This window comes from Anser anser (assembly GCF_964211835.1).
Source record: "Anser anser genome assembly, chromosome: 3".
Classification (NCBI taxonomy): Eukaryota; Metazoa; Chordata; class Aves; order Anseriformes; family Anatidae; genus Anser; species Anser anser.
This window is the reverse complement of record NC_139722.1, coordinates 59,575,708-59,597,033: the sequence shown is the minus strand read 5'-3', so window position 1 is coordinate 59,597,033 and position 21,326 is coordinate 59,575,708. Positions and strand designations below refer to the sequence as shown.

Sequence of the window (21,326 nt, the reverse complement as noted above, 5' to 3'; positions counted from 1 at the left end):
TACTTAAACAGATTCAGAAAAGAAAATAATGAATGAGAATTGCAGAGGTGAACTGAAGTGAAGATTATTACTGCATTTGTTTAAATTTAAATATTTACAGGTCTCAGGTCAGCCATCACTGAAATGTGCCGTAAGTCTACCAGACACATGAGCCCACTAACAACTTTCCATACCACCAGTAACAAATGAGTACTTACTGTATTCTGGTTTTCAAACAGAGATTTGGGAGCTGCTTGAGCCTTGCACGCCTTTAGATATGAGGGCCAGCTGAATTCTTCTTCCTTATATCCTAAATAAGGGCCATAAAGGAATGTCATGAAGTAAGATGGGCATGATATGAAAGAAGTAGAAATTATTTTTCAGTCCAGTTCTGGACTGTTTCTTACAATTTTAAAACCGAAAAGCTTATTCACTGTTAATTACTTATTTTATTTTTATATAAACTACATAAGAAAAAATTACTTTAAAACTAATTATTATTTTTATCCTAATATGAACTCAATGAGTCTCTAAGGGTTCACTATTTTGGATTACTAGAAGCTGAAGAAGCTGGACACACTGTAGAGTAGCTTACAGAGTTCAAAAGAAAGCTGATGAAGTTCCTCTATTCTTATTTGTGCATCTGGTATTACAAAGAGGAATAACGTTCTTTATTTAGTGCTGGTTGAGCTTCCTTACAGAAATGTCAAGATTTCTTTATGCTAACTGAAAAAAATACTGCTTCACATTATTAGTTTCCTGTAGTTGGCTAGGAGTGACATTTAAACTGTTCCTAATCTTCATCTAGGAGGAAGAGTAGACATATAAATGAAGCACTGAGCCACAGCTCAGGAGACTTCAGCTCAGTTTCAATTTAACCTTCAAAACAATGCAGGGAACGTTTCTTAAAAAATTACTGCTCTGTCCTTGATCTCTGACCTCAGAGTCCTGACTGCCAAAGGACATGGAGGTCCTTGAGGTGCAGAGCAATATTTAAGGGAAGCCTAGCAACTGAAACGCGCAATTCTACCAGGTATCAAAAATCACAATCTCGGTAAGATAACAATTTCATACTGTAATCTCCCTCCCATCCAACAAAACTCTCCAAGCAGCACAGGCTACTAGCCGCCTCTCTTTCCCCATGAAAACCACACCTCGCCACCTCTCTTCTTTCTGCCCTGCAGCTACCCACAAACTTTCCTCTGATGTTCTGGCTGACACACACACAACCAACAAGCTCAGAGCAAGTGCTCTCTCCTGTGGCTTTTCAGTCTGTGTCTTGGATTTCAGAACCAACAAAGGCCCCAAAGCTTTTCTAGCTATGCCAGTCAGTCTAAGAAAAGAACCTTCCACTTCCAACAGACTTTACCCTACTAAACCCTCAGGTTACCACTGAAACAGTATGACCACAATTAGCTTTAAAACAAACTCCTTAGGTTATATTGAAACAGTTGCTTATACCATGGATGCCACAGAACCCCGTATGTAGTTACAGTGTAAACAGTCCCCTACACGCATTTTCCATACTTTTTATTCTATGCTTGGAAAGAACAGTACTTGGAAAGAAATCCAAACTTCTGTTGATAGTTTGCCTCTTCTAATATTTTCTTATGGAAAAAGTAAAATAATTAATAATATATAGAACTTCATAAATAATTCACATTAAACTGCATGTACATCTGATCACTAAAGCAACAATGAAGAGCTGTAAGCACACAGAGCCTTCTTCCTTTATTCTGTTAAATAAGCTTTAGGCACATCTATTTTAGTTTGTATGTTACAATCCAGTAAAACAAGACCCAAAACACCACCAATTTCAGTGAGTGATTGCTTTAACAATTGAAATGTGTCACCTTTTGACTATTTAAAGTGTTATTCGAATATGCCACAGACTACAATAGCTCCATGTAACCTTCTGAGAATCTCATATTTTCCAAGACACCACAAGTAATGAATCCTTAACTTCAGTCTCTCCACATGCCTGTTTTAATTTTAAATATTAGCTAAAAGAAATTAATCTCCAAGTACAAATAATGATACTTTTCATTATACTCTCCCTGCCTCTTGTATTAATGCACTATAGCTGTAGACCAGCCAAAACCATTCTTAAAGCATTGTGGTTGGTATAAAGGCTTTAATTCTTCCTTGGCATTTTAGAGAAAATTCAGACCTAACTCAAAGCTCACAGTAGACAACTCCCAACTCACAGTAGACAAAACTCTCACCTACTGCATCTGCAATAGGATCAGGTACTGGTATTGGGCCAAAGCTCAAGGAAAATAAATTTGTGTTCGTAGACAGTTTCTGGACAGCATGGGTCTTCTAGTCACCACGTAAGAAAGGAATATCTCTACCTCCTACATTACCTATCACTCAAGAAAGGACTGAAGGTCAATTTGATCAAGCCACTGTAGATATAGAACAGTATTCACTAATTAAAACCACAGGCTTCATTAATTCCCAGTCAATTCAAAAGCACAAAATGCAATTGTTAACTGGCATTACATAATTTGTTAACTAGGTAACAGTCTTGTTTTTTTTGTAATACAGCAATACATTTTCATCTCCTGCGAATCTGAAAATTCTTCTCACTTTGATCACTCTTCTTAATCATTTGTCAGTGAAATTTTGTTTTCAAGAATCTATGAAACTACACCATCATTAGGACTACATATGTTTCTGGAAACGTTTGAGTTCTGTGAAGTAGTATTTTATATACGATGCAGTGCCCCAAGCAAACTGCTATAACTGGTATTAGCTTTAGTGTCAGTACAATCTGCAATGGGCACCAAATAGAAAGCACTGTTAAAATGTAATACCACAGCAAAATATAAGCAATCTGCCCACCTATCTGTTGATCTACTAGACATAAGAAGTTTCAGAGGACACAAAAATGTACTATACATGAAAAAAATCTGGTTTTCCTCAAAACCCAACAAAAACGCGCAAGAAAAACTCCAACAACCTCAAACTGAACTCCCTTTGCTTGGAATAACAGAACTCCACAAATGTCAGTAAAACATAAGCAATGAAAGACCTCCTGCTGCAAAACTAGAAAAATATCTTTAACTGACGAATGGCCAATTCCTCCCACCTCCTTCCAATGTACAGTACCGCTTGTTCTCTCCCATTCCTCTTCCATCCCACATGCAAGCTAAGCTTGCACTGGGACAATGGAAGAAGTCCCACAAGTACAAGAGCAGGTTTCAGGAACCACACCTCATCAATAATCGAAGAGATTACTGCTGAGGTGAAGCAAAGGAGCCAAGCTACACAAAGGGCAACATACTTTGCTGGTCTTGAATAAAAATACCAGAGAATGATCTTGTTATTTAAAAGCAGGAATATGTTCTTGGGGGTAGCAGGATTACATAGCTGTGCAGGATGACAACCAGATTCCTGACAAGTACTTCCGTATTTCCTTATCTCCCTCAATACCTCTGATAGGCCCCAGGACTTTCCCAAGTAAAAAGAGCTATCCACTGGTTCAGTGTGGTGAAAAAATAAACTAAACTTAAACTTAACAAAGCTTGCTCTAATAACATCAATCACTCTGTAACTCATTTGCTACACATCACTACAGTGAAGGCCAGCCTTCTGAGAAAATCTGATTTATGTTCAAGAAATTGCTATTTCTACATAGCTAGTTATGCAGAACTATGATCCAAAGAAAGGTCATGTACTCAAGTGGCAGTATGGAACACTCTTGCCCTGGAGCCAGCAAGAGGCTTGTGGAGTTCTCAAAGGAGCTGCAGTCCATGCTCCTTCCTACAAGGCTCAGCTGCAGAAATGCCATCTTCTCTCACACTGGTAAGCCTTCGGCCCATATATTTTCAGTGGCTTTACTCTCACTTTTCACACCTGAACACTTGCATCCACAGTTTTTTAATTCTCTAGAATGCATCTTCTGACTCTGTGCAATCATCATTCTGCAGACATAACTATAACATTCTGCAGACGTAACTATACAGTCCTACCATCTGTATGTCAAAACACCCCATTAATTTCTTATTCTCCTGTGTCCAGGACATGCTCCCTTTAACCCTGTTTACTCCATTCCCTCCCAAAAAGGGAGTCTATTTGTCCATTTTGTCATAGTACTGTTCAGTGCAGATGCCCTCTATCCACCAAAAGAAAATAGTTACATAACCTTAAATGGAATATTTAAAGAAGTGAGTTCCAAATATTTCAATAGATGTATGCCATTTATATAAGCTATGTACAAATTACCTTTTCAGGTTGTAATCTTTACACTGTTTTCTCCCTCCTGCTCTGGTCATTCCTATTTCTGTCTCCCTAAGCTTAATCTTTGAGGCAAAAGCACACAATCATCATTAGTCTATGCCAAAGTATGTATGTTGTTAATACGTAAAAATGAAAATGTCCTGAGACCCTCTGCTAAAGGATTCTCAGTTGCCTGTGAGACCTCTCTTTAAGCATACATGTCACCAGGATGCTGCTAGTTTACTTGCAATAAGCATTCATTTGGGGACTACTTTTGTTTCTTAACTTTCTTTCCTAATGCCTTATGAATGACTTTTCTGGTTTTTTTTATTTCTTGTGTTCCCTGAATTTTCACTGAATAAAAAAGGTAGGATTTCAACCTCAAGACTTAAGGCAGAATCTAATTTGCCATGTTCCAATATTCTGACTAAAAGAACAAAAACATTTCTGATAAAAAACCTACAGCATTACATAGATAGTCTCAATCAGAGAGCTATAAAAAATGCACACATTTCAAACTAAACAATACCTTTAGGTGGGTGAAGCTTGTGACCTGTTTTTTCACACCATCCAACAGGATGAATGTCTGAAGAATCAGCATTCACCCAGAAATCATAACAATCTGGGTATCCATCAAAATGGAGTCGTATTCTGTAGCCACAAACCTAAAAGCAAGAATGTACAACATACAATACATAAGATTTAAGATATCTGCCCTACACATAACAGTTTCTGTTCAGTATGAAATATATGAATATAGTCTTAGCAGCCTTTTACTTCTGCTCAGGCAAACACTGGATGAATAAACTCACTTGATAAGAAAGAAAGCTTGACAAAAAGCAAAGTATTCGAGTGCCTCCTCTTCTGGTAAAAAGCATTAACTAAGAGCTGAATACTGCTATTATTGTTCAAAAAATTGAAAACTGTTCCAGCCCAACATCAGAATAAAATAGAAATCCTAGAGAAGACCATGGATACAGCTGATATGATCATGGAGAAAGTGCTGATAACGATGGTTTGAAAGTACCCTGATTAATCAATATGCAAGAGAGCACTGCTAGAATGCCAACAATGACTATGTTAAACATGGTCTTCAGAACTGTTATGACAGATATGCCCCAGAACTTCTTCCTTAAAGTAGTAAGTTAATCACCAAGTCAAAGGGAAAATCAGGAGATACAATCCTTCTTTTCTGCACTGAAGTTCTCTATATCTTCCTGAGTGCCAAATGCCATAATTCTCCTGCAGTCATCAGTGGAATTCTCTTAACATCACAGCCACCCTATTTTATATTTAATTTACACTCTGACATAACTTTCAGTTTATCACCTTGGAATTTATGACAGGTCACCCTGCCATAAAATATGACCCATCACTAACTGCTAAGCACCAGGTGCACAGGAAATACTCATCTACTGACATCCATCCACAAGAAATTAGAAGAGATCCACACAAATGGGATATGACCATGGGCCATAAAGAGATTCAGAAACAGGAAAGAAAAAACCTACGTTATTAAAATATATATAATGAAATTAAAGCTGTCTAGAATACCAGTGACAGAGAGCAGAATACCTACCTATTCCTTTTTCCCCTTTTCAATACATAGGAAAAAAAAAAACAACAACAATAAAACTTTGCAAAAACTCATGTAAGGTATGTTTAATAGACATAAAAATTGTTATTGAGAAGCTGGATCTCATCTATATTATTAAAAGCAATGAAACTTCTCATGAAAAAAGAAACAACACTTCATAAGCCAGCAAAAAGGCAAACTGAGTTTGCATTGTATACTAACTTGTAGAGGCTGCCAATACAGGCAATTTCTGAGGCAATAAGCCTGAAAAAAAAATTAGCACAATTGCAACACAAAAACGAAAAGTTAGTTATTTGTATCAGTGAACGCACCACCAGCAGTACTATCAAACCTCTATAAAATTTCTAAAAATCAGTTGTCATATATAAGTTTTTTAAACTTATTTTCTCTTTTAAGTATAGATTCAACCAAAACTATATGATTACAGAAAAAAAAAATTGTCCAATAACAACAACGTAACACTGTTTTCTCTAGCTGTATATGTTAAAGGTATGCAGATAGCCACTGCTGCATGGTAGTGGACATAATCTTCACATGTTTGTCAGGCAGATTTAATAAAGCTCATTAGTTTAAAAGCTGTCTTCTTACATACAGTTTCTGCCTGCCTGTTAGAGAAGACAGAGCACTTCCAGCTGCTGCTGTTCCAGTTGAGTTTCTTCTGTGATCTTGCACCAAGGCTGCTCTCAGCATCCTTTCACTGTCTGGGAACTTACCTCAGCCACTGTGAGAACACAGTAGATTGACTGGTGCTCGGGATCCACACCCTCCAGCTTCATCCCTACTTTGAATCCATTTTTGTTGTATGGGAAAGACTGATACTGGAATGGAAAAGGACAGTTTCAATATTTTTGAAAGTATACCAGAGACAGACAGAATATCTTCATAAGGAAAAGAACAGTGATTATTTATTACTCATGTTTCTGAAAGTACTAATAAATCACTTTAAAGTAAGTTTTGCATTTTAAAAAACACAAGCAAGGAAAAGAGAATTTGATGATTGTTTGAAAAATGCATTGATACTAGAATGACTTAAGGTTTTGGAGTACTTAAAAAAATTACAAGGAATCAGCAAAAAAGTTACCTAAGAGAAAAAAAGAAAAGATAATTTGCCCTCAACTTTCCACTAATTGTCAATAAAACATTTTAACAATGTAATTATTTTTTTTTCAGCCTGTACAGTGACACTTCAACACCTTTCTGGTGGTTGTAACTCCTATAAAAAACAGAACAATGAAATTCTATTTTGCCTTTTCTATATCCCAGGTCACCGATGATGAATGGCAAAACAGAAATACAAAATACCATTTCTACATAGGGATGGCCTCTTTAATGTCATTTCTCATTTATAAGCTCATTTTCCAGGAATATTTTTGCATCAGTGGAACATGATTACCCTTACATCACACTACAATGAACCCAGGAAAACATTTTTTTCAAAAAGAAAGTGAAACAAGGCTAAGCAGAATGGATGTTTTCAAGTGGAAGGCATCAGCTTCCCTGTATCATGATCCCTGTCCTCTGTTATAGAAGGAAACTAGCAGCTTTAAGGTTAAATTAAAGGGAGGGAAGAGGGAAAAGAAGAATATCAGAAAAACAGCTGAATAAAACCAAAGACGGTTTTCCAGGGGTTACCAATTTTATTGCTAGTTTCTATGTCCCAGTTACTGATAAAACAGAGGTGAAGCATCATATGTGCTCCCCCTCCCTTTTGTTTCTGCCTTTGATTAGTGAGATACAGGATATTGGTCTTACCCTAAGGGGCAACTCTTGTTTATTTATACAGAGAGTTAAATATTGAAACCATTTTTGTATGTTTCTGTTACCACTACACACCATGATTTAGTCAAAAATTCTCCTGAAATTTAGACAAAACACTAACAATGTTTTATACAAAAAGAATATATGCATTACCAAGTAAAAATCAAACATATTTATAGTTAAAACAATATACAATCCATTCACTCTAAATGTTTAGAAAGGAAGGAAGAAATACATAGGAATAAGAAAGGAAATAAAAATACAGAATATACTTGTGCCAAAGTATCCAAAACTCTGCTAGGAAATAAATACAGAAAAAAGAGGGGATTCATTTTACCTAACTGAAAGTTACACGTGCTATCCAGCCATCTACAGTACCTCTGCAGACATTGGAAAGGAAGGGAACTTGAAAGGAAGGGAATCCTCTCTTTGATGGCTTTGGCTGTAACTCATCTGAATAATAAATCCAGGAGAAAAAGAAGTAGTGCATGGCACAAGGGCAGGAATATGCAATCAAGGGGAAAGGAAATGGAGAACTAGACCAGCTGATATTCTACAGGGGCCAGCTAAGACATGTGTAACCACAGCTCTAAGACTCTACCTAAAAATAGGTTAGATCATTCTGTAGAGCTCAGTTTAAGAGATCAGAGTGGCTGACTGCAGTACATGGATTTGAAAAGTTATTTAATCTTAACAGCACCATGTTTAATGTATTTCGTATCAAAGAAATTTTAAAGAAATTACACTATGCATAATTCTGGATACTTCCTCAAGATGAAAGTAAAAGCGAAGCATTTTTTTAAATCAATAAACTGAATTTTTCAAGCTTATCTTGGTGCACAGTGTTGCAGTTAATGCTACATCATAAATACCTTTACAGATAAATTATCTTGGTATAAAACTGAAATGTTGGAAATGCCAACACACTGAGGAACAGTGGCCAAAAAGGTAACTGAGATTTTTCAAAAGCAAGTACAAAGAAATATACAAAGAAAAGAAACAATTAAAAAAGTCATGGATCTGTTTATTCTTTCATTGTTATAATAAACAATGAAAACTTCAAATTCTACAAACAATACACCAAAAATTATGCAATTATCACACAGGTATTTCTTGAAATATGAGACATGAATTATTCACTATTCTTTCCATTGTCAAATTTAAAACTTGTAAGGCAACACAATATTTCTTTTACAACAAAATAAGACAACTTTTAGAACACTAATAACTTTAATACTACTTAAGATTTCGATTTTGTGCATTATTCTCATACCATACATCACCCAAGGTGAAGTCTGTAACAAACCTAGTTATCACACATTGCCTTCATAACAAACATTTAAAGTTACATTGTTAAGGAGAGGTACAAGAAGAAAACGAGTAAAGGTAAAAGGAGTCAGCAAATAAGCAGATGACAGACTGAGGATTAGAAACGTTTTTGCATGGTGCAGGAACATAGACCAAAAACAGAAGATTGTGTCAGGGGAGTTGGACACTGAAGAAAAACAAAACTCAAGGGTCAATAATTTCCATTTCCCAGAACAATAACATCTTGTCAGTCACAGCCTAGAAATGAGTCTAAGATTTAAGTAACAGGGAGTGCCAAGCTCTCCATTATCCTAATCATTCCCGACAAAGCGTACAAAAAAAAAACAGCTGTTGAAAAGTACTGCTTCTGAACTGGGAAAAATAAATAAATAAATAAATAAATAAATAAAGTAATTCTCATAATCCAGACAGAAATCGAGGATTCAGAATTGTTATTACTGGTTTTTTTTGGTTTTGTTTTTAACATTACTGTTTTTCTGGTTTGCTTGGAGTAATATTAGCTGGGCACTTCTGAGTGCTATTAAGAACGCTCTCTCTGCTACAGGATTTAAATACCAAACAAAAAGCTAGTTACCCAGGGGATAAAGACCTTAAAAGTAAATATAAACAAGATGCATCAAATGAGGAAGGTACTCTGTGAGGACAATGAAAGAGAACAGAACGTCATCATGTCACTCAAGGCTTTATCACTATGCACAGTGCCCAGAAAGGCTGGTACATGCCTGGGTGCTGCGACAGCAGTATTTCATGGAACTTCAGCCAGGCAGAGCAACACTTTTAAATCTACATTTCAGATAGAGACACTACTTACCAGGATTTTTTTCTTGTCAATTTTTCAACCAGTGTATAGCACAGGGGGATACAACAAATGATGGTCAGGTAACTGTTGTTCTTGCACTTACATATTTTTGGATTCTGTACATTGCAATCTTAGTTCTTTAATTACTTTTGTATCTCAGTACTGTCTAGAAGAACCAAGATCAGCACCACACACACATGTAAGCTGAAAAGCTGATCTCTGCATGAAAGATTCAATAGTTGAAGTATAAAGCAAACAAAAACAAATGGATGCAGGAAACAGACTCCAAGTTAAGGACAGAATTATCAAAAAGTAGTATCATAACTGTTAGAATTAGACATTGCAGAAGTATAGCAGCTGAGACGTTCACATCTTTTGCCATCTTTTGCAAAAGAAGAGAACAGCATGGAAGCTTTGGTGATTTGCATACAGAGCTCTCATCCAAGCAAAAGAGAAAGCACAAGGGAAAGCACTGAAATGACACATGACAAAGACTACATAGCAGACAAAGGACAAGCAAGAGATAATGATGTGACATCCAATCAGATGACAGGCAAAATGGGAACACGGCAAACTAGTATCAGATGTAATAAAAAAAAATATAACATCCGCAAGAGCTGCAAAAAGACAGGTAATATAATCCAAGCAACAAGCTCTGACGACCTTTGTACCACCTTTCTAAACGTATTTAAAGAGAACGAGATGGCATGGAAAAATGAGGATACATATCAGATTTTTAGCCTCAGAAATTAGAAGCAAAGGCTAGAATTTGCAGGTTTTGGAAAAGCACCCGCTGTCTATAGTCTCAGCTGACAGCATTCATCTAAAACCACAGCTTTCTTTGAAAAGGCAGAAAAAGATAACTAATTTTACACATATTCTGAATATTTTATCTGATGGACAGAATTACCTTAATCACATAGGTTTACCTCTATAGAAGTGAAAAATCTTCAGAATTATTATTTTTTAATTTTAATTGATTTCTCTAGAAATGTCATGGTCTTAGGTGTTTGACTGATTTCAACTCCAGAAGGTCATACCTCTTTAAAAAGCTTAGTAGGTACTGCAACAGCCTTTTCTTCCTCCAGATAGGATGCCCAACACCACGCTTGCTTTCCTTTAGAGTGTACAGCTGCAAAGAAGGATAGAACAGCAAGAGAATTCTCTAACTTAATTTCTCGAGAAAACAAAACAGACATTTTGAAGTGTATAATATACCTATCTCAAAGCTATGTTTTATTAAATGCATTCATGGTGTTTCTCTGGATTAATTTCAGGAAGAGTGGTTCTGTAGGTTTAATGGCACTAGAAACATGAAGATTTGTACAGAATCATTTCCATCATTTCAAATCTTGACTAGTACCAAGAAAAAGCTGTTTTACATGATGAGAACAGCTTGTGTAATCTTGCCCTCTGCACCTTTTCCCTTATTCCTCCTAAGAAAGCATTAAGATGTACAATTTGCAAACAGTTTGCAAAAATCTTAAATGAAGACCAATGCAAATCACATAAAGTAGGTCCGTATTTTTAAAAATTTCATCAGAAAAAATGTCCAATTCAGGAAAGCATTTTCAACTGGATAGCAGACATGATTTTTTTTTTTTTTTTTTTAAATCTTAGCTGAAATATGTTATTCTGTGACAGAATTCATCACTTTGTAGTTTGATGGTTTGGGGTAGAAAGGCAGTGATTTAACAATAATTTTTCCAAACCATCAAAACTGCCACCAGAGCTTTTTTTCCTCCCATCCTTTCTTTAGCATAAGATGGAAAGCTCCAGTTTCATGTTTGTTCGTATAGTATGAACACTTGCATATACTCACATATGCAATATTGGCTATAGTTCATCTTAAGGAAACAGTAGTGAGTAGCAGTTTTTAGGCCTTGAAAATAAGGCACTAACTGCACTAGCAAAAGCCAGGAACTTCAAAAACAGATGGTTTGTGAGGCTGGCCATGTATGTATCTATTTTCATACACTTCCACTCTTTTCTACTGATCTTTGCCTAAATGCCTCCTTCTGCACATGTAGCTTAGCATTTCAGACTATAAACTCATGCCATCAGGAGGATTCCTCGCAGTCCACAGTATGATTCCAGCCTGATCCTGACTGCAGGCTACTCACAATACAAATAAGCCTCTTAAGTAGCCATCTGGCTAAGTGTTTTTATAATTAAAATGTTTGCTATAACAATAGTGATACCAAACTCTCCTGAAGAAAGCCAGTAATTTAACCAAAAGATAACACATTTCAGAACCACAGAAATTGCTCAACACTACTAAAGCACACTCATTTTATCTGTGATTTACCCAGCTGATTTGTTCTATTCAAGAAATGTGTTGCTTGCCACAATAATACACTGTTATGTGTTTGATTCTGAATATACAGTGTTCCATTACACCACAGCTCATGTGCTGAGCTGACATTTTCCCTAATAAACAAAAGAAATCCATACAAACCATTCTGTCACCGGACAGCAGTGATTTCAAGATTTTCAAGCTTTGTGCTTGTATCTCACATACTTCATACAGTCTCAGCTTTGGAAACAACTGTAGTAATGATATTTATATTTCAGGAGTAATTCTATCTCAGGAGGGGGATCTTCTGTGACTTTTACATGTTGCATCTTCAATCAGTATATCATCTACCTAGAGCGCAGCAGAGCTACTTGGAGCTCCGTGCTGAAGGCAACTTCTGGTAATGGCTCCCAGTATACCAAAAGAAATTCGCTGAAGGGCAAGATGCAGCTTTCTGGTTGGTGTGTCAGTGAGGTATAAGAGCTGATGATTCTCTGAATATTCCTAAAAGTATTCATCATGTGAACAGCTTGAAAAAAACAGCACTCATTTAAAATATGTTTTATTATGCTGCTTCATGCAGCATATTTCCCTTTGGACTGATTATAGCAATTATTCCTAAACAGTTCCATAAATGTGTCTATTTCCAGCCATACCATAAATACAAAATTGATCCCCAAGGAAACAAAAGTAAACTTTCACTTCTCCTTAATACATGTCTTTCAACATCTGAGAACTCAATGGGCCTGATTCCCTTTAATACCAGCACTCTTTAAAGGGATTAAAGAAAAAAAAATTCAAATGTGCATCAGTTACATTTACACTTACTCCCTGCTTCTCCACACTGCCAGGCATATAAAAACTAGCTCTTCGTAAAAGGCAATCAATCTCCAAGTGATGCTTTTTTCCCCTGAAGTTTCCATTTGGTTCCCTCAGTTCTTCAACCCTTAAAATTTAATTACTATAAATAACACTGGCACTGTATTTTTACAGACTGACAAAAATGTATTCAAGAACTAATAAAAATTCAGTGATACAATGCCAGCAATTCACAGTATGAGGTGGATATCACATAAATAAGTGATACACGAGATTTTATTTCATAATCTAACTTACTTTGTTTCAAAACTGTAATTTCCCCTTTTCTTTTTCTCCTGGCTCTCTGTGAGACTCTCAAGATCCTCCCTTCAGGTTTGTCCTCCTATATTAAAAGAGTACAATAATCATATTAGTTCAGAAGTCTAATAGCAAAAATGGAGACACCCAAGGTTTAACTTTGACTTCATTGAAAAGGCTATTACATAGCTCTCCACTATCTCAGACAAACCTGTAGATATCTAAATACAAACAAAGCAAGCAACCAGTGACAAACTTCAGCAAACACAGTGGAAATGACAGACAGAAGGACTCCAGTACCTGGCACTCAGCCAACGAGTCCTGTTTAAGGCAGGGACAGATCACCAACCCTTTCAGGGCTGGCTGAGCTGGAGATAAATAGTATCTTTGATATGTTTGCGCTTCCAAAATAACTTAAAGGAAAACTTCTCACAGCTTTAATCTTTTTTTTTTTTTCTTTCTAAATATGTAGTTGGTTGACTAAACATAAATTGGCACTGATCGGATTTTATTTTATTTTATTTTATTTTATTTTATTTTATTTTTGCTTAGCAATAGTTTTCTTGGCACCTGAACTGACGAACAGAGTAACTATTCATTTGGAGGGGCAGACTGACGATGGCAAAGAAGCTGTCCCCTAACTTTTCCCTAAGACACTGTCAGACAGAGACTTGAATTCCCTTCTGACACCTCTGGTGTTTTCTGCTTTTTCGCAATTTTACAAATGCAGTGCCCTCCCCTTCTCCCTCCAAACTGTGCTCCTCCCAGTAATGCCACAGCTATTGAGAGGAAAACAAACATTATGTGAAGGTACTGCAACAGGTTTATTTGTTGGTCTCAAATGAGGATTAATTCCAAAAGGAAAAAACAAATGGTGCCCCAAAGTTCATTACACTGCAACATAAAACAAAACCAAATCCCAGACCATTTTTCTTTTTTTCATTTTTCACTTTCACTCCTTCAGGAAATACTCCACAGACACCTGGCACAATGAGAAATTTTGCATGTATGTCCTCCAACAGGCACAAGACAACACACATGTAAACTGGCAGCCACCTTGAGGTTTATAGTGGGCAAAAACACCTAGAGTATTCTGTAAAAAAAAACCAAAGCTGTTAACACTGTGCATGCTGCTTCTTCTGGATCTCTCTCTCCATATATATATATATATATATGTAATTGTGCAGGGCTCCAGCAAAGATATCTCAAGTACAGATGAAATGTTTCTCCTAAATTCCATCAAATAGTTTTAAGTAGTAACTGTCATCACAAACCAGAATCCACCAAAAGCCTATTACAGAACAAGCAGGGCAATGACAGCAAGAGCCACATGGATTTGCTCATGGTGAGAAAGCCTTGAAAGTTAGATTACTCATCTTGGTAAAAACATTCAACACTGGACCTGGATACTTTGTTTGCTTCATGTGTTTTTTATATCTTTATAATTACCCACAGAGAATGTGGTAATCACTGCTAACTGTGTGTTGGAAGAAATCAGACAATTTGTATACAGTCCCTCCTGAATCAAAAAACAAACAAACAAACAAAAAAAAACCGTCCTGTTAGCTGAAAGGATGAACATCAATGCTCATCTTTGGCTATGATTTTCTAAGGCAAATTACATTACAAAAATCAAAAGTACACTCTACTTAACTGTAACAGAGTTTTCTTTACAAATAAATTATTTGTCTATAATCATTTACTCAAGTGCAGAGTGACTAACAGATGTTTGGAAACATTTAGTCCTGTTTGTCTGTACTAAAGTCATAGCAAGTCTTAACATCATTTTTCCTTTAACTTCTTTTTGTTCTGTTCTAAAAAAAAAAAAGCAAGGAAGAGCAAAAAAGCAGTTCCTATCAGTTTATTGTCAACAATTGGAATTTACTGATGAGGCATAATTAAACTGGAAAGGGAAGCAACTACTTATTGTGATTTTAACAGAGCCATACAGTCACTTCTCTTTCTAGAGTGATGAAGTTACTGACACTGCAATATAAGGCAAAAATCCCACTAAAATGTTTGCAGGAATGGGTTTATGATGCATACTAACAGTTTCATTGGGATTCTCTTTCTTCTCCCCATTATCCCTGGACTCTTCTTTGAGAGGTAATTTTGCTTTTCTTTTCCGAATGCCTTTGGAATCATCTTCCCCATTGCATTCCACGTTGGGCTTTTCCTCCTTTGGTTCTCTATTACAAGAGCAACACAATAACACAAAGCCAGTATTATCTTACTTCTCATACTCATGACACAAGTAAAATGCAAGTAAATCTAACAGTCAAGTGTAGATCCCAGGGTATTATGCGTAATATATTCTTAGAAATACTGAAAATTAAATCTGTCAAAAATTAAGCTGAAAGACCACAAGAGCAACTGCAAAAGGAAAGCTGTCAAACTGCACCAAACAGGTTCTGCATGTTTTAAGCAGTGTGCCTTTTCTCATGTACCATCAAATCTCACAGATTAGCAAACTGAAATGTTTAGGACTACAAGGCAGTTCATGGAGAGGAAAGAAAAGGTAATTATTAAGACTGACAAATCCAATTGGAGAAAGCTGGTATGTGACTGTACAAATTGCTAAATAAGCAATCAGAACAGAAAATGTTGAAGTAATTACCTAAAAATAAGGAAAATGCACAAAATCATAGATGTTAACAATTGCCATAAAGTAGAATACAACACAGAATGGACCTACTAACACAGGTTTTCCTTTATGACGAGATGAACTGCACTAGCTGAAAGAAAAGGAACTGAGAAACCACACCATGTTCATGTTTTCTCTCACTGTCATCTATAATACAGCTCTTGAACTTAATTACAATTAACTTGCCACACCAACCATCTCATTACTGATTATCTTAATTCCAATGATTATGAAACAGGGTGGGAGTCTGACAGTGATTCATACATCCCATAGACTGTATCACTGTTTGCATCTGACAGCAGAACACAGAATTCTCTGAGCAAAAAAGATTGCCTTCAACATCAATGTTAGACAAAAAGCAAGTTTCATAATGCACTAAGTCCAAAAACAGTGAAAGAACATTATAAACTGCTGGAAACTCACCAAAATATGGCTGCTTAATGTATCTCTGCCCCACCATTAATGTTTTATCCCACCACTTTTATCTCATGCTGCATTTATGCCAAATTCTTTGTATCTATGCTTTATAATAGCACCTACTTGTTTTTCACTTGCTGGGCACATTTCTGGCTGCAAAATTTCCCTTCAGGAACAAATTCTTCTATGGTACCATAGCGATAACAGTTTTCACAGAAAACAAGTCCATCCATTTTTGCAGTTTCCTTCAACTTTGTGGGGATCCCTGTCTTTTCTGAAAAGGCTGCACAATGAAAAAAGTAACTTCACTTAGGTAGAGGTGATACATTTTCAACCATACTTGTAGCTCTTGCCAAACAAATAGAATACCAAAGTCATGCCACTCTTGTTAAAATGAAGAAATGAGAATTAGTGTCTGTATGGGGTCTATATTCCTAATAAGTAAGTTGGGTTTTCATATTGCAACACCACAGAGAAGAATCTACTAATTTCATGCTTCTGTTATCACTGGCACATTGACACTGCTGGCATTGCTACTCATGGAAGGAGTGAATTTTGTGATACACACACACTGCTGACTATCCAGTCATCACTGCATGGAGTTCATCAACTCATGTCCTGCTGACATGCCTGATTTTTGACCTGTAGGGTCACCTGGGGAGGAGTTATCTTCTAACAGGTCATTAAAAACTTATTCCTGGAAGTAAATTACTCACTACATCTTACAGTCTTTTACTACAGCAGCTATTGCTCAACTTTTCTGAGTTGAGGAGAAATAAAAAAAAAAAGTAAGGTAAAAACAAACAAACAAACAAAAATCTAATTTGTAACAAATAGATTTTCAAATATTGAGTTACTCACGATCCTAAGCTATGATTTTCACACAAGAGATATGCAGCCTAGGAGAGGATGCTGTTTCTTTTACTCACAGGCAAGTATGCAGCATTCTAAACTTCTCCAGTTCCTAAAGCAGGCTATTGGCCTTGCACCCGCAAAAGCCAAATTTCAAGGCACCATTTCTTTTGCTTGAGCACTGAACTGTTTTTAAAAATGGAGTCAAATGAATTCTTGTGTGCAGACTATCTCCACCAGAGTAATACATTATTTATGGGATATATTTACGCTCCAGTGTCATTAGAGGTTCAAAACAACCATTTCCTCTCATAATTGAAAATCTTAGCAATATTACATCTTTGGGGAGCAATAAATTAATCAAGGACTATGTAGGATATTTGTGATGATTACTTAATATGTTTACATGCCCATAAACACGCTTTAATTCAGTAGCAAGATTTTTTTTTAGGTATACCAGACTGTAGGGGATGAAATTGCATGTTTTGTTATAGGTAACTGTGATCTCTCAGCCTAAAGATACAATCTGCTGTGCTACTATATTATCACATTGCTGTCACTCTCATCACAGATTTGAATCTTGAATATCTGAAAAATTATCACTGACTTGGAAACATATCGAACAAAATTATCTGTGGTCTGAAGCTTTAGACCTCATGGCTGAGGTCCAAAGTACTTTCCCACTGGTATAAATGTTTCATTTATTCACAAAAGTGGAGCTGTAAGTAATCACAAAAACAGCTGCGATATTCCCTTTTATGTTATTCCATCACTGTCTCAAAATTTTCGGAATCCTGACCATGTAAACCAAATTTATTTGCACAATAAAGGTATTTACATACATCAGTACTTTAAATCAAGGAAGCACAGTATCTCATTTAACACCCTGTTCTGTAGACAGATACTGCTTACATTGAGACTGGTGGTAGGAGCTGAGTAGCAACCAATATTACATGAAGGCAGTTTACAGACCTCAGTCACAAATGAATTGAAGAAGGTTAGTAAAGTCTGTGGGCAAGCTGGAAAACCAGCTTAATAAAAATAACATCTCAAAAATTATGAATAATTTAGAGTAAGAAGTTGACTTCTTTTCAAATTAAATAAAATGTAATAGAAAAATACCTGTTCTAAACTTAGAAAAAATTACTGTTAGAAAAAAATGTGGCTGTAGTTCAACTTCAGATGTTTAACAGTGGAATTATTTCCTTTTAATTTAAAGTACATTTATTTTCATAACTATTAACACCCCAAGAAACAGGTAAGATCATCAGAGATACTCTGTGCATTAAGTGAATAAGTTTATTTTATTTTGGGGGGCAATCTTTTCGAAAAACTGGTATATTAAACAAAATACAATCACAGAAAGCCTCAGTGACCTCTTAGCTGACCTTCTTGAGCAGTTGGAACCATCCAAGTTGTGGTAGCAGTGGCCTTTTTAACATTTTCCATCTCAGTTTCATCTGTAATCACCTCCAGGGCTCCGAATTCATTCACTCTAAACTGGTAAAACAAAACAAATGGCATAAAGTACAGCAAAAATTTACTACTGCTTTCTTGCAGCATCTTCTTCTATTCACCTAGAGTTTTTACGCAGTATCCTCACCATATTCTAAGTGTTCCAATTTCTAAGTGTTTCTGCTTATCCCCAAGTAATCATAAACAAGCATTGTTTCTGTAAAGCAAGACACAAACTCGTTTTGTTATTTAAAATTTTAATTTACTGTAAATATCAGTACAGATGCACCTACACGTATCTATATCAATTAGTTTGATATGCAACTGAAACAAAAGAATCAAAAAATCAGTAATAGAAATTCATGGGAATATCACCAAGCCATATGTATTTCATTGCCAGCAAAATAATGCGCTCTGGTCACTGAGTATTTTCGTCAAAGAAAAGGGAACTGAATATCAAATACAAATGCTTCACTGAGCACAGAAATTTCAGCATCCTGCAAAACACCATACTTCTCTGCTGTAAAGTGCCCATAAACAAACATCTCAAGGCAGTTTATGAACTGTTTAATTACACGCTGAATGTGATATTACTGTCAGCCAGAAGCAAGGCTCAACAATATCCCACATGCTGGGCTTACACAGGATCACTGTGAGTTATACCATCCTGCCACCAGCAGAAAAGCATCTTCCAAATGCCGTAATAATTACAGTGCTACCAGACGAAAATAAACCTCCAGCTTCCGAGTCACTACTTGGTTTGCAGGCCCAGCTGGTTGTATGGGTTGAACTAAAGGCAGTATTTTGTCTGTGGCAGTCTACTTCAAAATGGCAATGGGGTGTAACTCTTAGAGCTTTATCACAGGTCTCTGGTAGTGAGGTGTGACCAAAGGAGATCAACAGGAAAAATTAGGTCCAAGAGAGACTTTCAAAGCTCCCCTGCACCCACCTGCTGGAATACATCTTCAGGGCAGTAGCATAAAGCATATTTCTGTTTCTCTAATTAGACAATTTAACATTGAGAAAATGACAAGGGGAACAATTGCCTGGCATTATATCCACCTCCTCCGTGCCTTAGGAGGGTCCAGGATGAACCATGTCCACACGCGCTGGGCCCTGCTGTGGTCTGGTACTGAAAGAAAGCCATTCTGACTAGAAGTAAGGGTGAGCTTCATGACTTACATACCCTGGCAGCATTTTCACTAGCATAGGCTCTCCAGTCTCAGCATTCACAAAGAGTTCTACAAAAACCAGCAGCTAAGAAATAATAAGCTGAGGGGAGGAAAAAGAAGAAGAGGAGGACCACACACACACATGACTTCTGGAGCCAAGTTATTTACTTACAATCAGCTACTCTCACAACAGAAACACAATTGTGGACAAGCTGTCAATAAATCCTTCTAGACTGAAAGACTGAGTTCAGCTTTGAAAGGTCACCAAATGCAGTAACACCACACATTCATACTCAAGTTTGTAGACAGACATTTATGCTGCTCCAACAAAACAGAAGAAATAGAGTTACCATTTGGAAGAGGATCCCTGTGTCTCACAGCTGACTTCAGTACCCCATCTTGTTCCTACTTTTGCTAAGCTACTTTCTGCTATTTCTGCTTTGTCTGCTGCCTCAGAAATAGGTGGATGCTACAGGCAAAACCTGGATTGTTTCTACAAGCTGCAGTACTACTACACCAGCCGCCTCGGCAGGCAGGCGTGGGTACAGACCCAAACGCCATGCTGCACCACAGCAACCAACAGGCTGCACCCAGGTTACTGACCAACTTCTGCGAACCCCTGTGCCTTTACACAACATCAGTTACAACACATGCACACCACAGGTATTTTTGAAGAGTCCAGTTAATACCTGGAGCATTTCCGCATGGCCTGATCAGCGTTAAGCCCTTGACAGCACACACACATTGCTTCTCCACTAGGGCCTTCTGCGGTACACCAGGGCATAACCCTTGTCACTCTGCCACCACATGGCCTTTTGGGACTTCAGTGGGATGACTGACACTTTCCAAATGCCTAAAGACAGACAACTTGAGAGAAGGCTGCTCCTGGCTATCCTATGACTTGTTCAAAGCAGAGATAGCCTAACAGCTGGGCCATTACACCAAGCTGGGCTTAGCGAGGGAGTGTGACTGCTACTGTCTTCTGTCTCAGTGGGCAGGACAGCACAACACTGCCTGTAGGCCAGAGGCCCAGTCTGGTTCCTGCAAAACTTCTGCGCACAGCCATGCCTCTATGGGTGTCAGGGACCTCTCACTCAACCCCTGTAAGTGTTCAGCCACTAACTTGTAGAAGACAGTGTCTGCTTTTTCTCACTGTTTCCCAAACTACAACATCAATATGAGTTCTCAATAGCTGACAGAAAAGTGCCTTGGATCTGCAGAATCGTGCTCTGATTTTAGTTGGTGAAGAACAGCAATGGAAAACTTGTGATGAAGGTTAACTGCTTAGAAACAGGACAAATATATGTACAGAGCAGTACGCTGCATGAAGCCCTCACAGCATAAGAGCTGCCAGAACAACGTGCCAACTAACATCTACTATTGGAAGCATGACAGAAAACAAAAACAAAAACAAAACAAAACAAAACAAAAAGCTCTTAGAATATTTCCTATGTTTTGTTGATCCAAGATAAAATATAACATGGTATAACGTGGGCATTCGTTCCTGTATAATCTTCACGTATTTCTTCAGGTGCCTTGACAGTCTGCAGGCCCAAGCTGATGATACAGAGAAGGAAATGGTGGCATTGAGCAAACCTCTGGGGAACTACCAATAGCTTTGTGAGAAGTAAAAATGTTTTTCTTAGTCACAAAACTCCTTAAGTAAATATATAAATTCGCATTAGATG

General features: G+C 37.0%; 1 protein-coding gene across 16 annotated transcripts in view; it reads right to left on the bottom strand.

The window, feature by feature from the left end:
- The window catches only part of L3MBTL3 (L3MBTL histone methyl-lysine binding protein 3), an 88,791-nt gene that overhangs the window by 45,893 nt on the left and 21,572 nt on the right, over positions 1–21,326 (bottom strand). For all 16 annotated transcript variants that reach the window (XM_083832534.1, XM_083832540.1, XM_083832544.1 and 13 more), the window contains 8 exons: positions 18,400–18,511; positions 16,283–16,442; positions 15,149–15,287; positions 13,099–13,183; positions 10,727–10,818; positions 6,514–6,618; positions 4,733–4,868; positions 198–289 (listed from right to left, as the gene is read on the bottom strand). In XM_083832534.1, the coding sequence (XP_083688660.1) occupies positions 198–289; positions 4,733–4,868; positions 6,514–6,618; positions 10,727–10,818; positions 13,099–13,183; positions 15,149–15,287; positions 16,283–16,442; positions 18,400–18,511 (921 nt within the window). The remainder of the gene's footprint in view (positions 1–197; positions 290–4,732; positions 4,869–6,513; positions 6,619–10,726; positions 10,819–13,098; positions 13,184–15,148; positions 15,288–16,282; positions 16,443–18,399; positions 18,512–21,326) is intronic.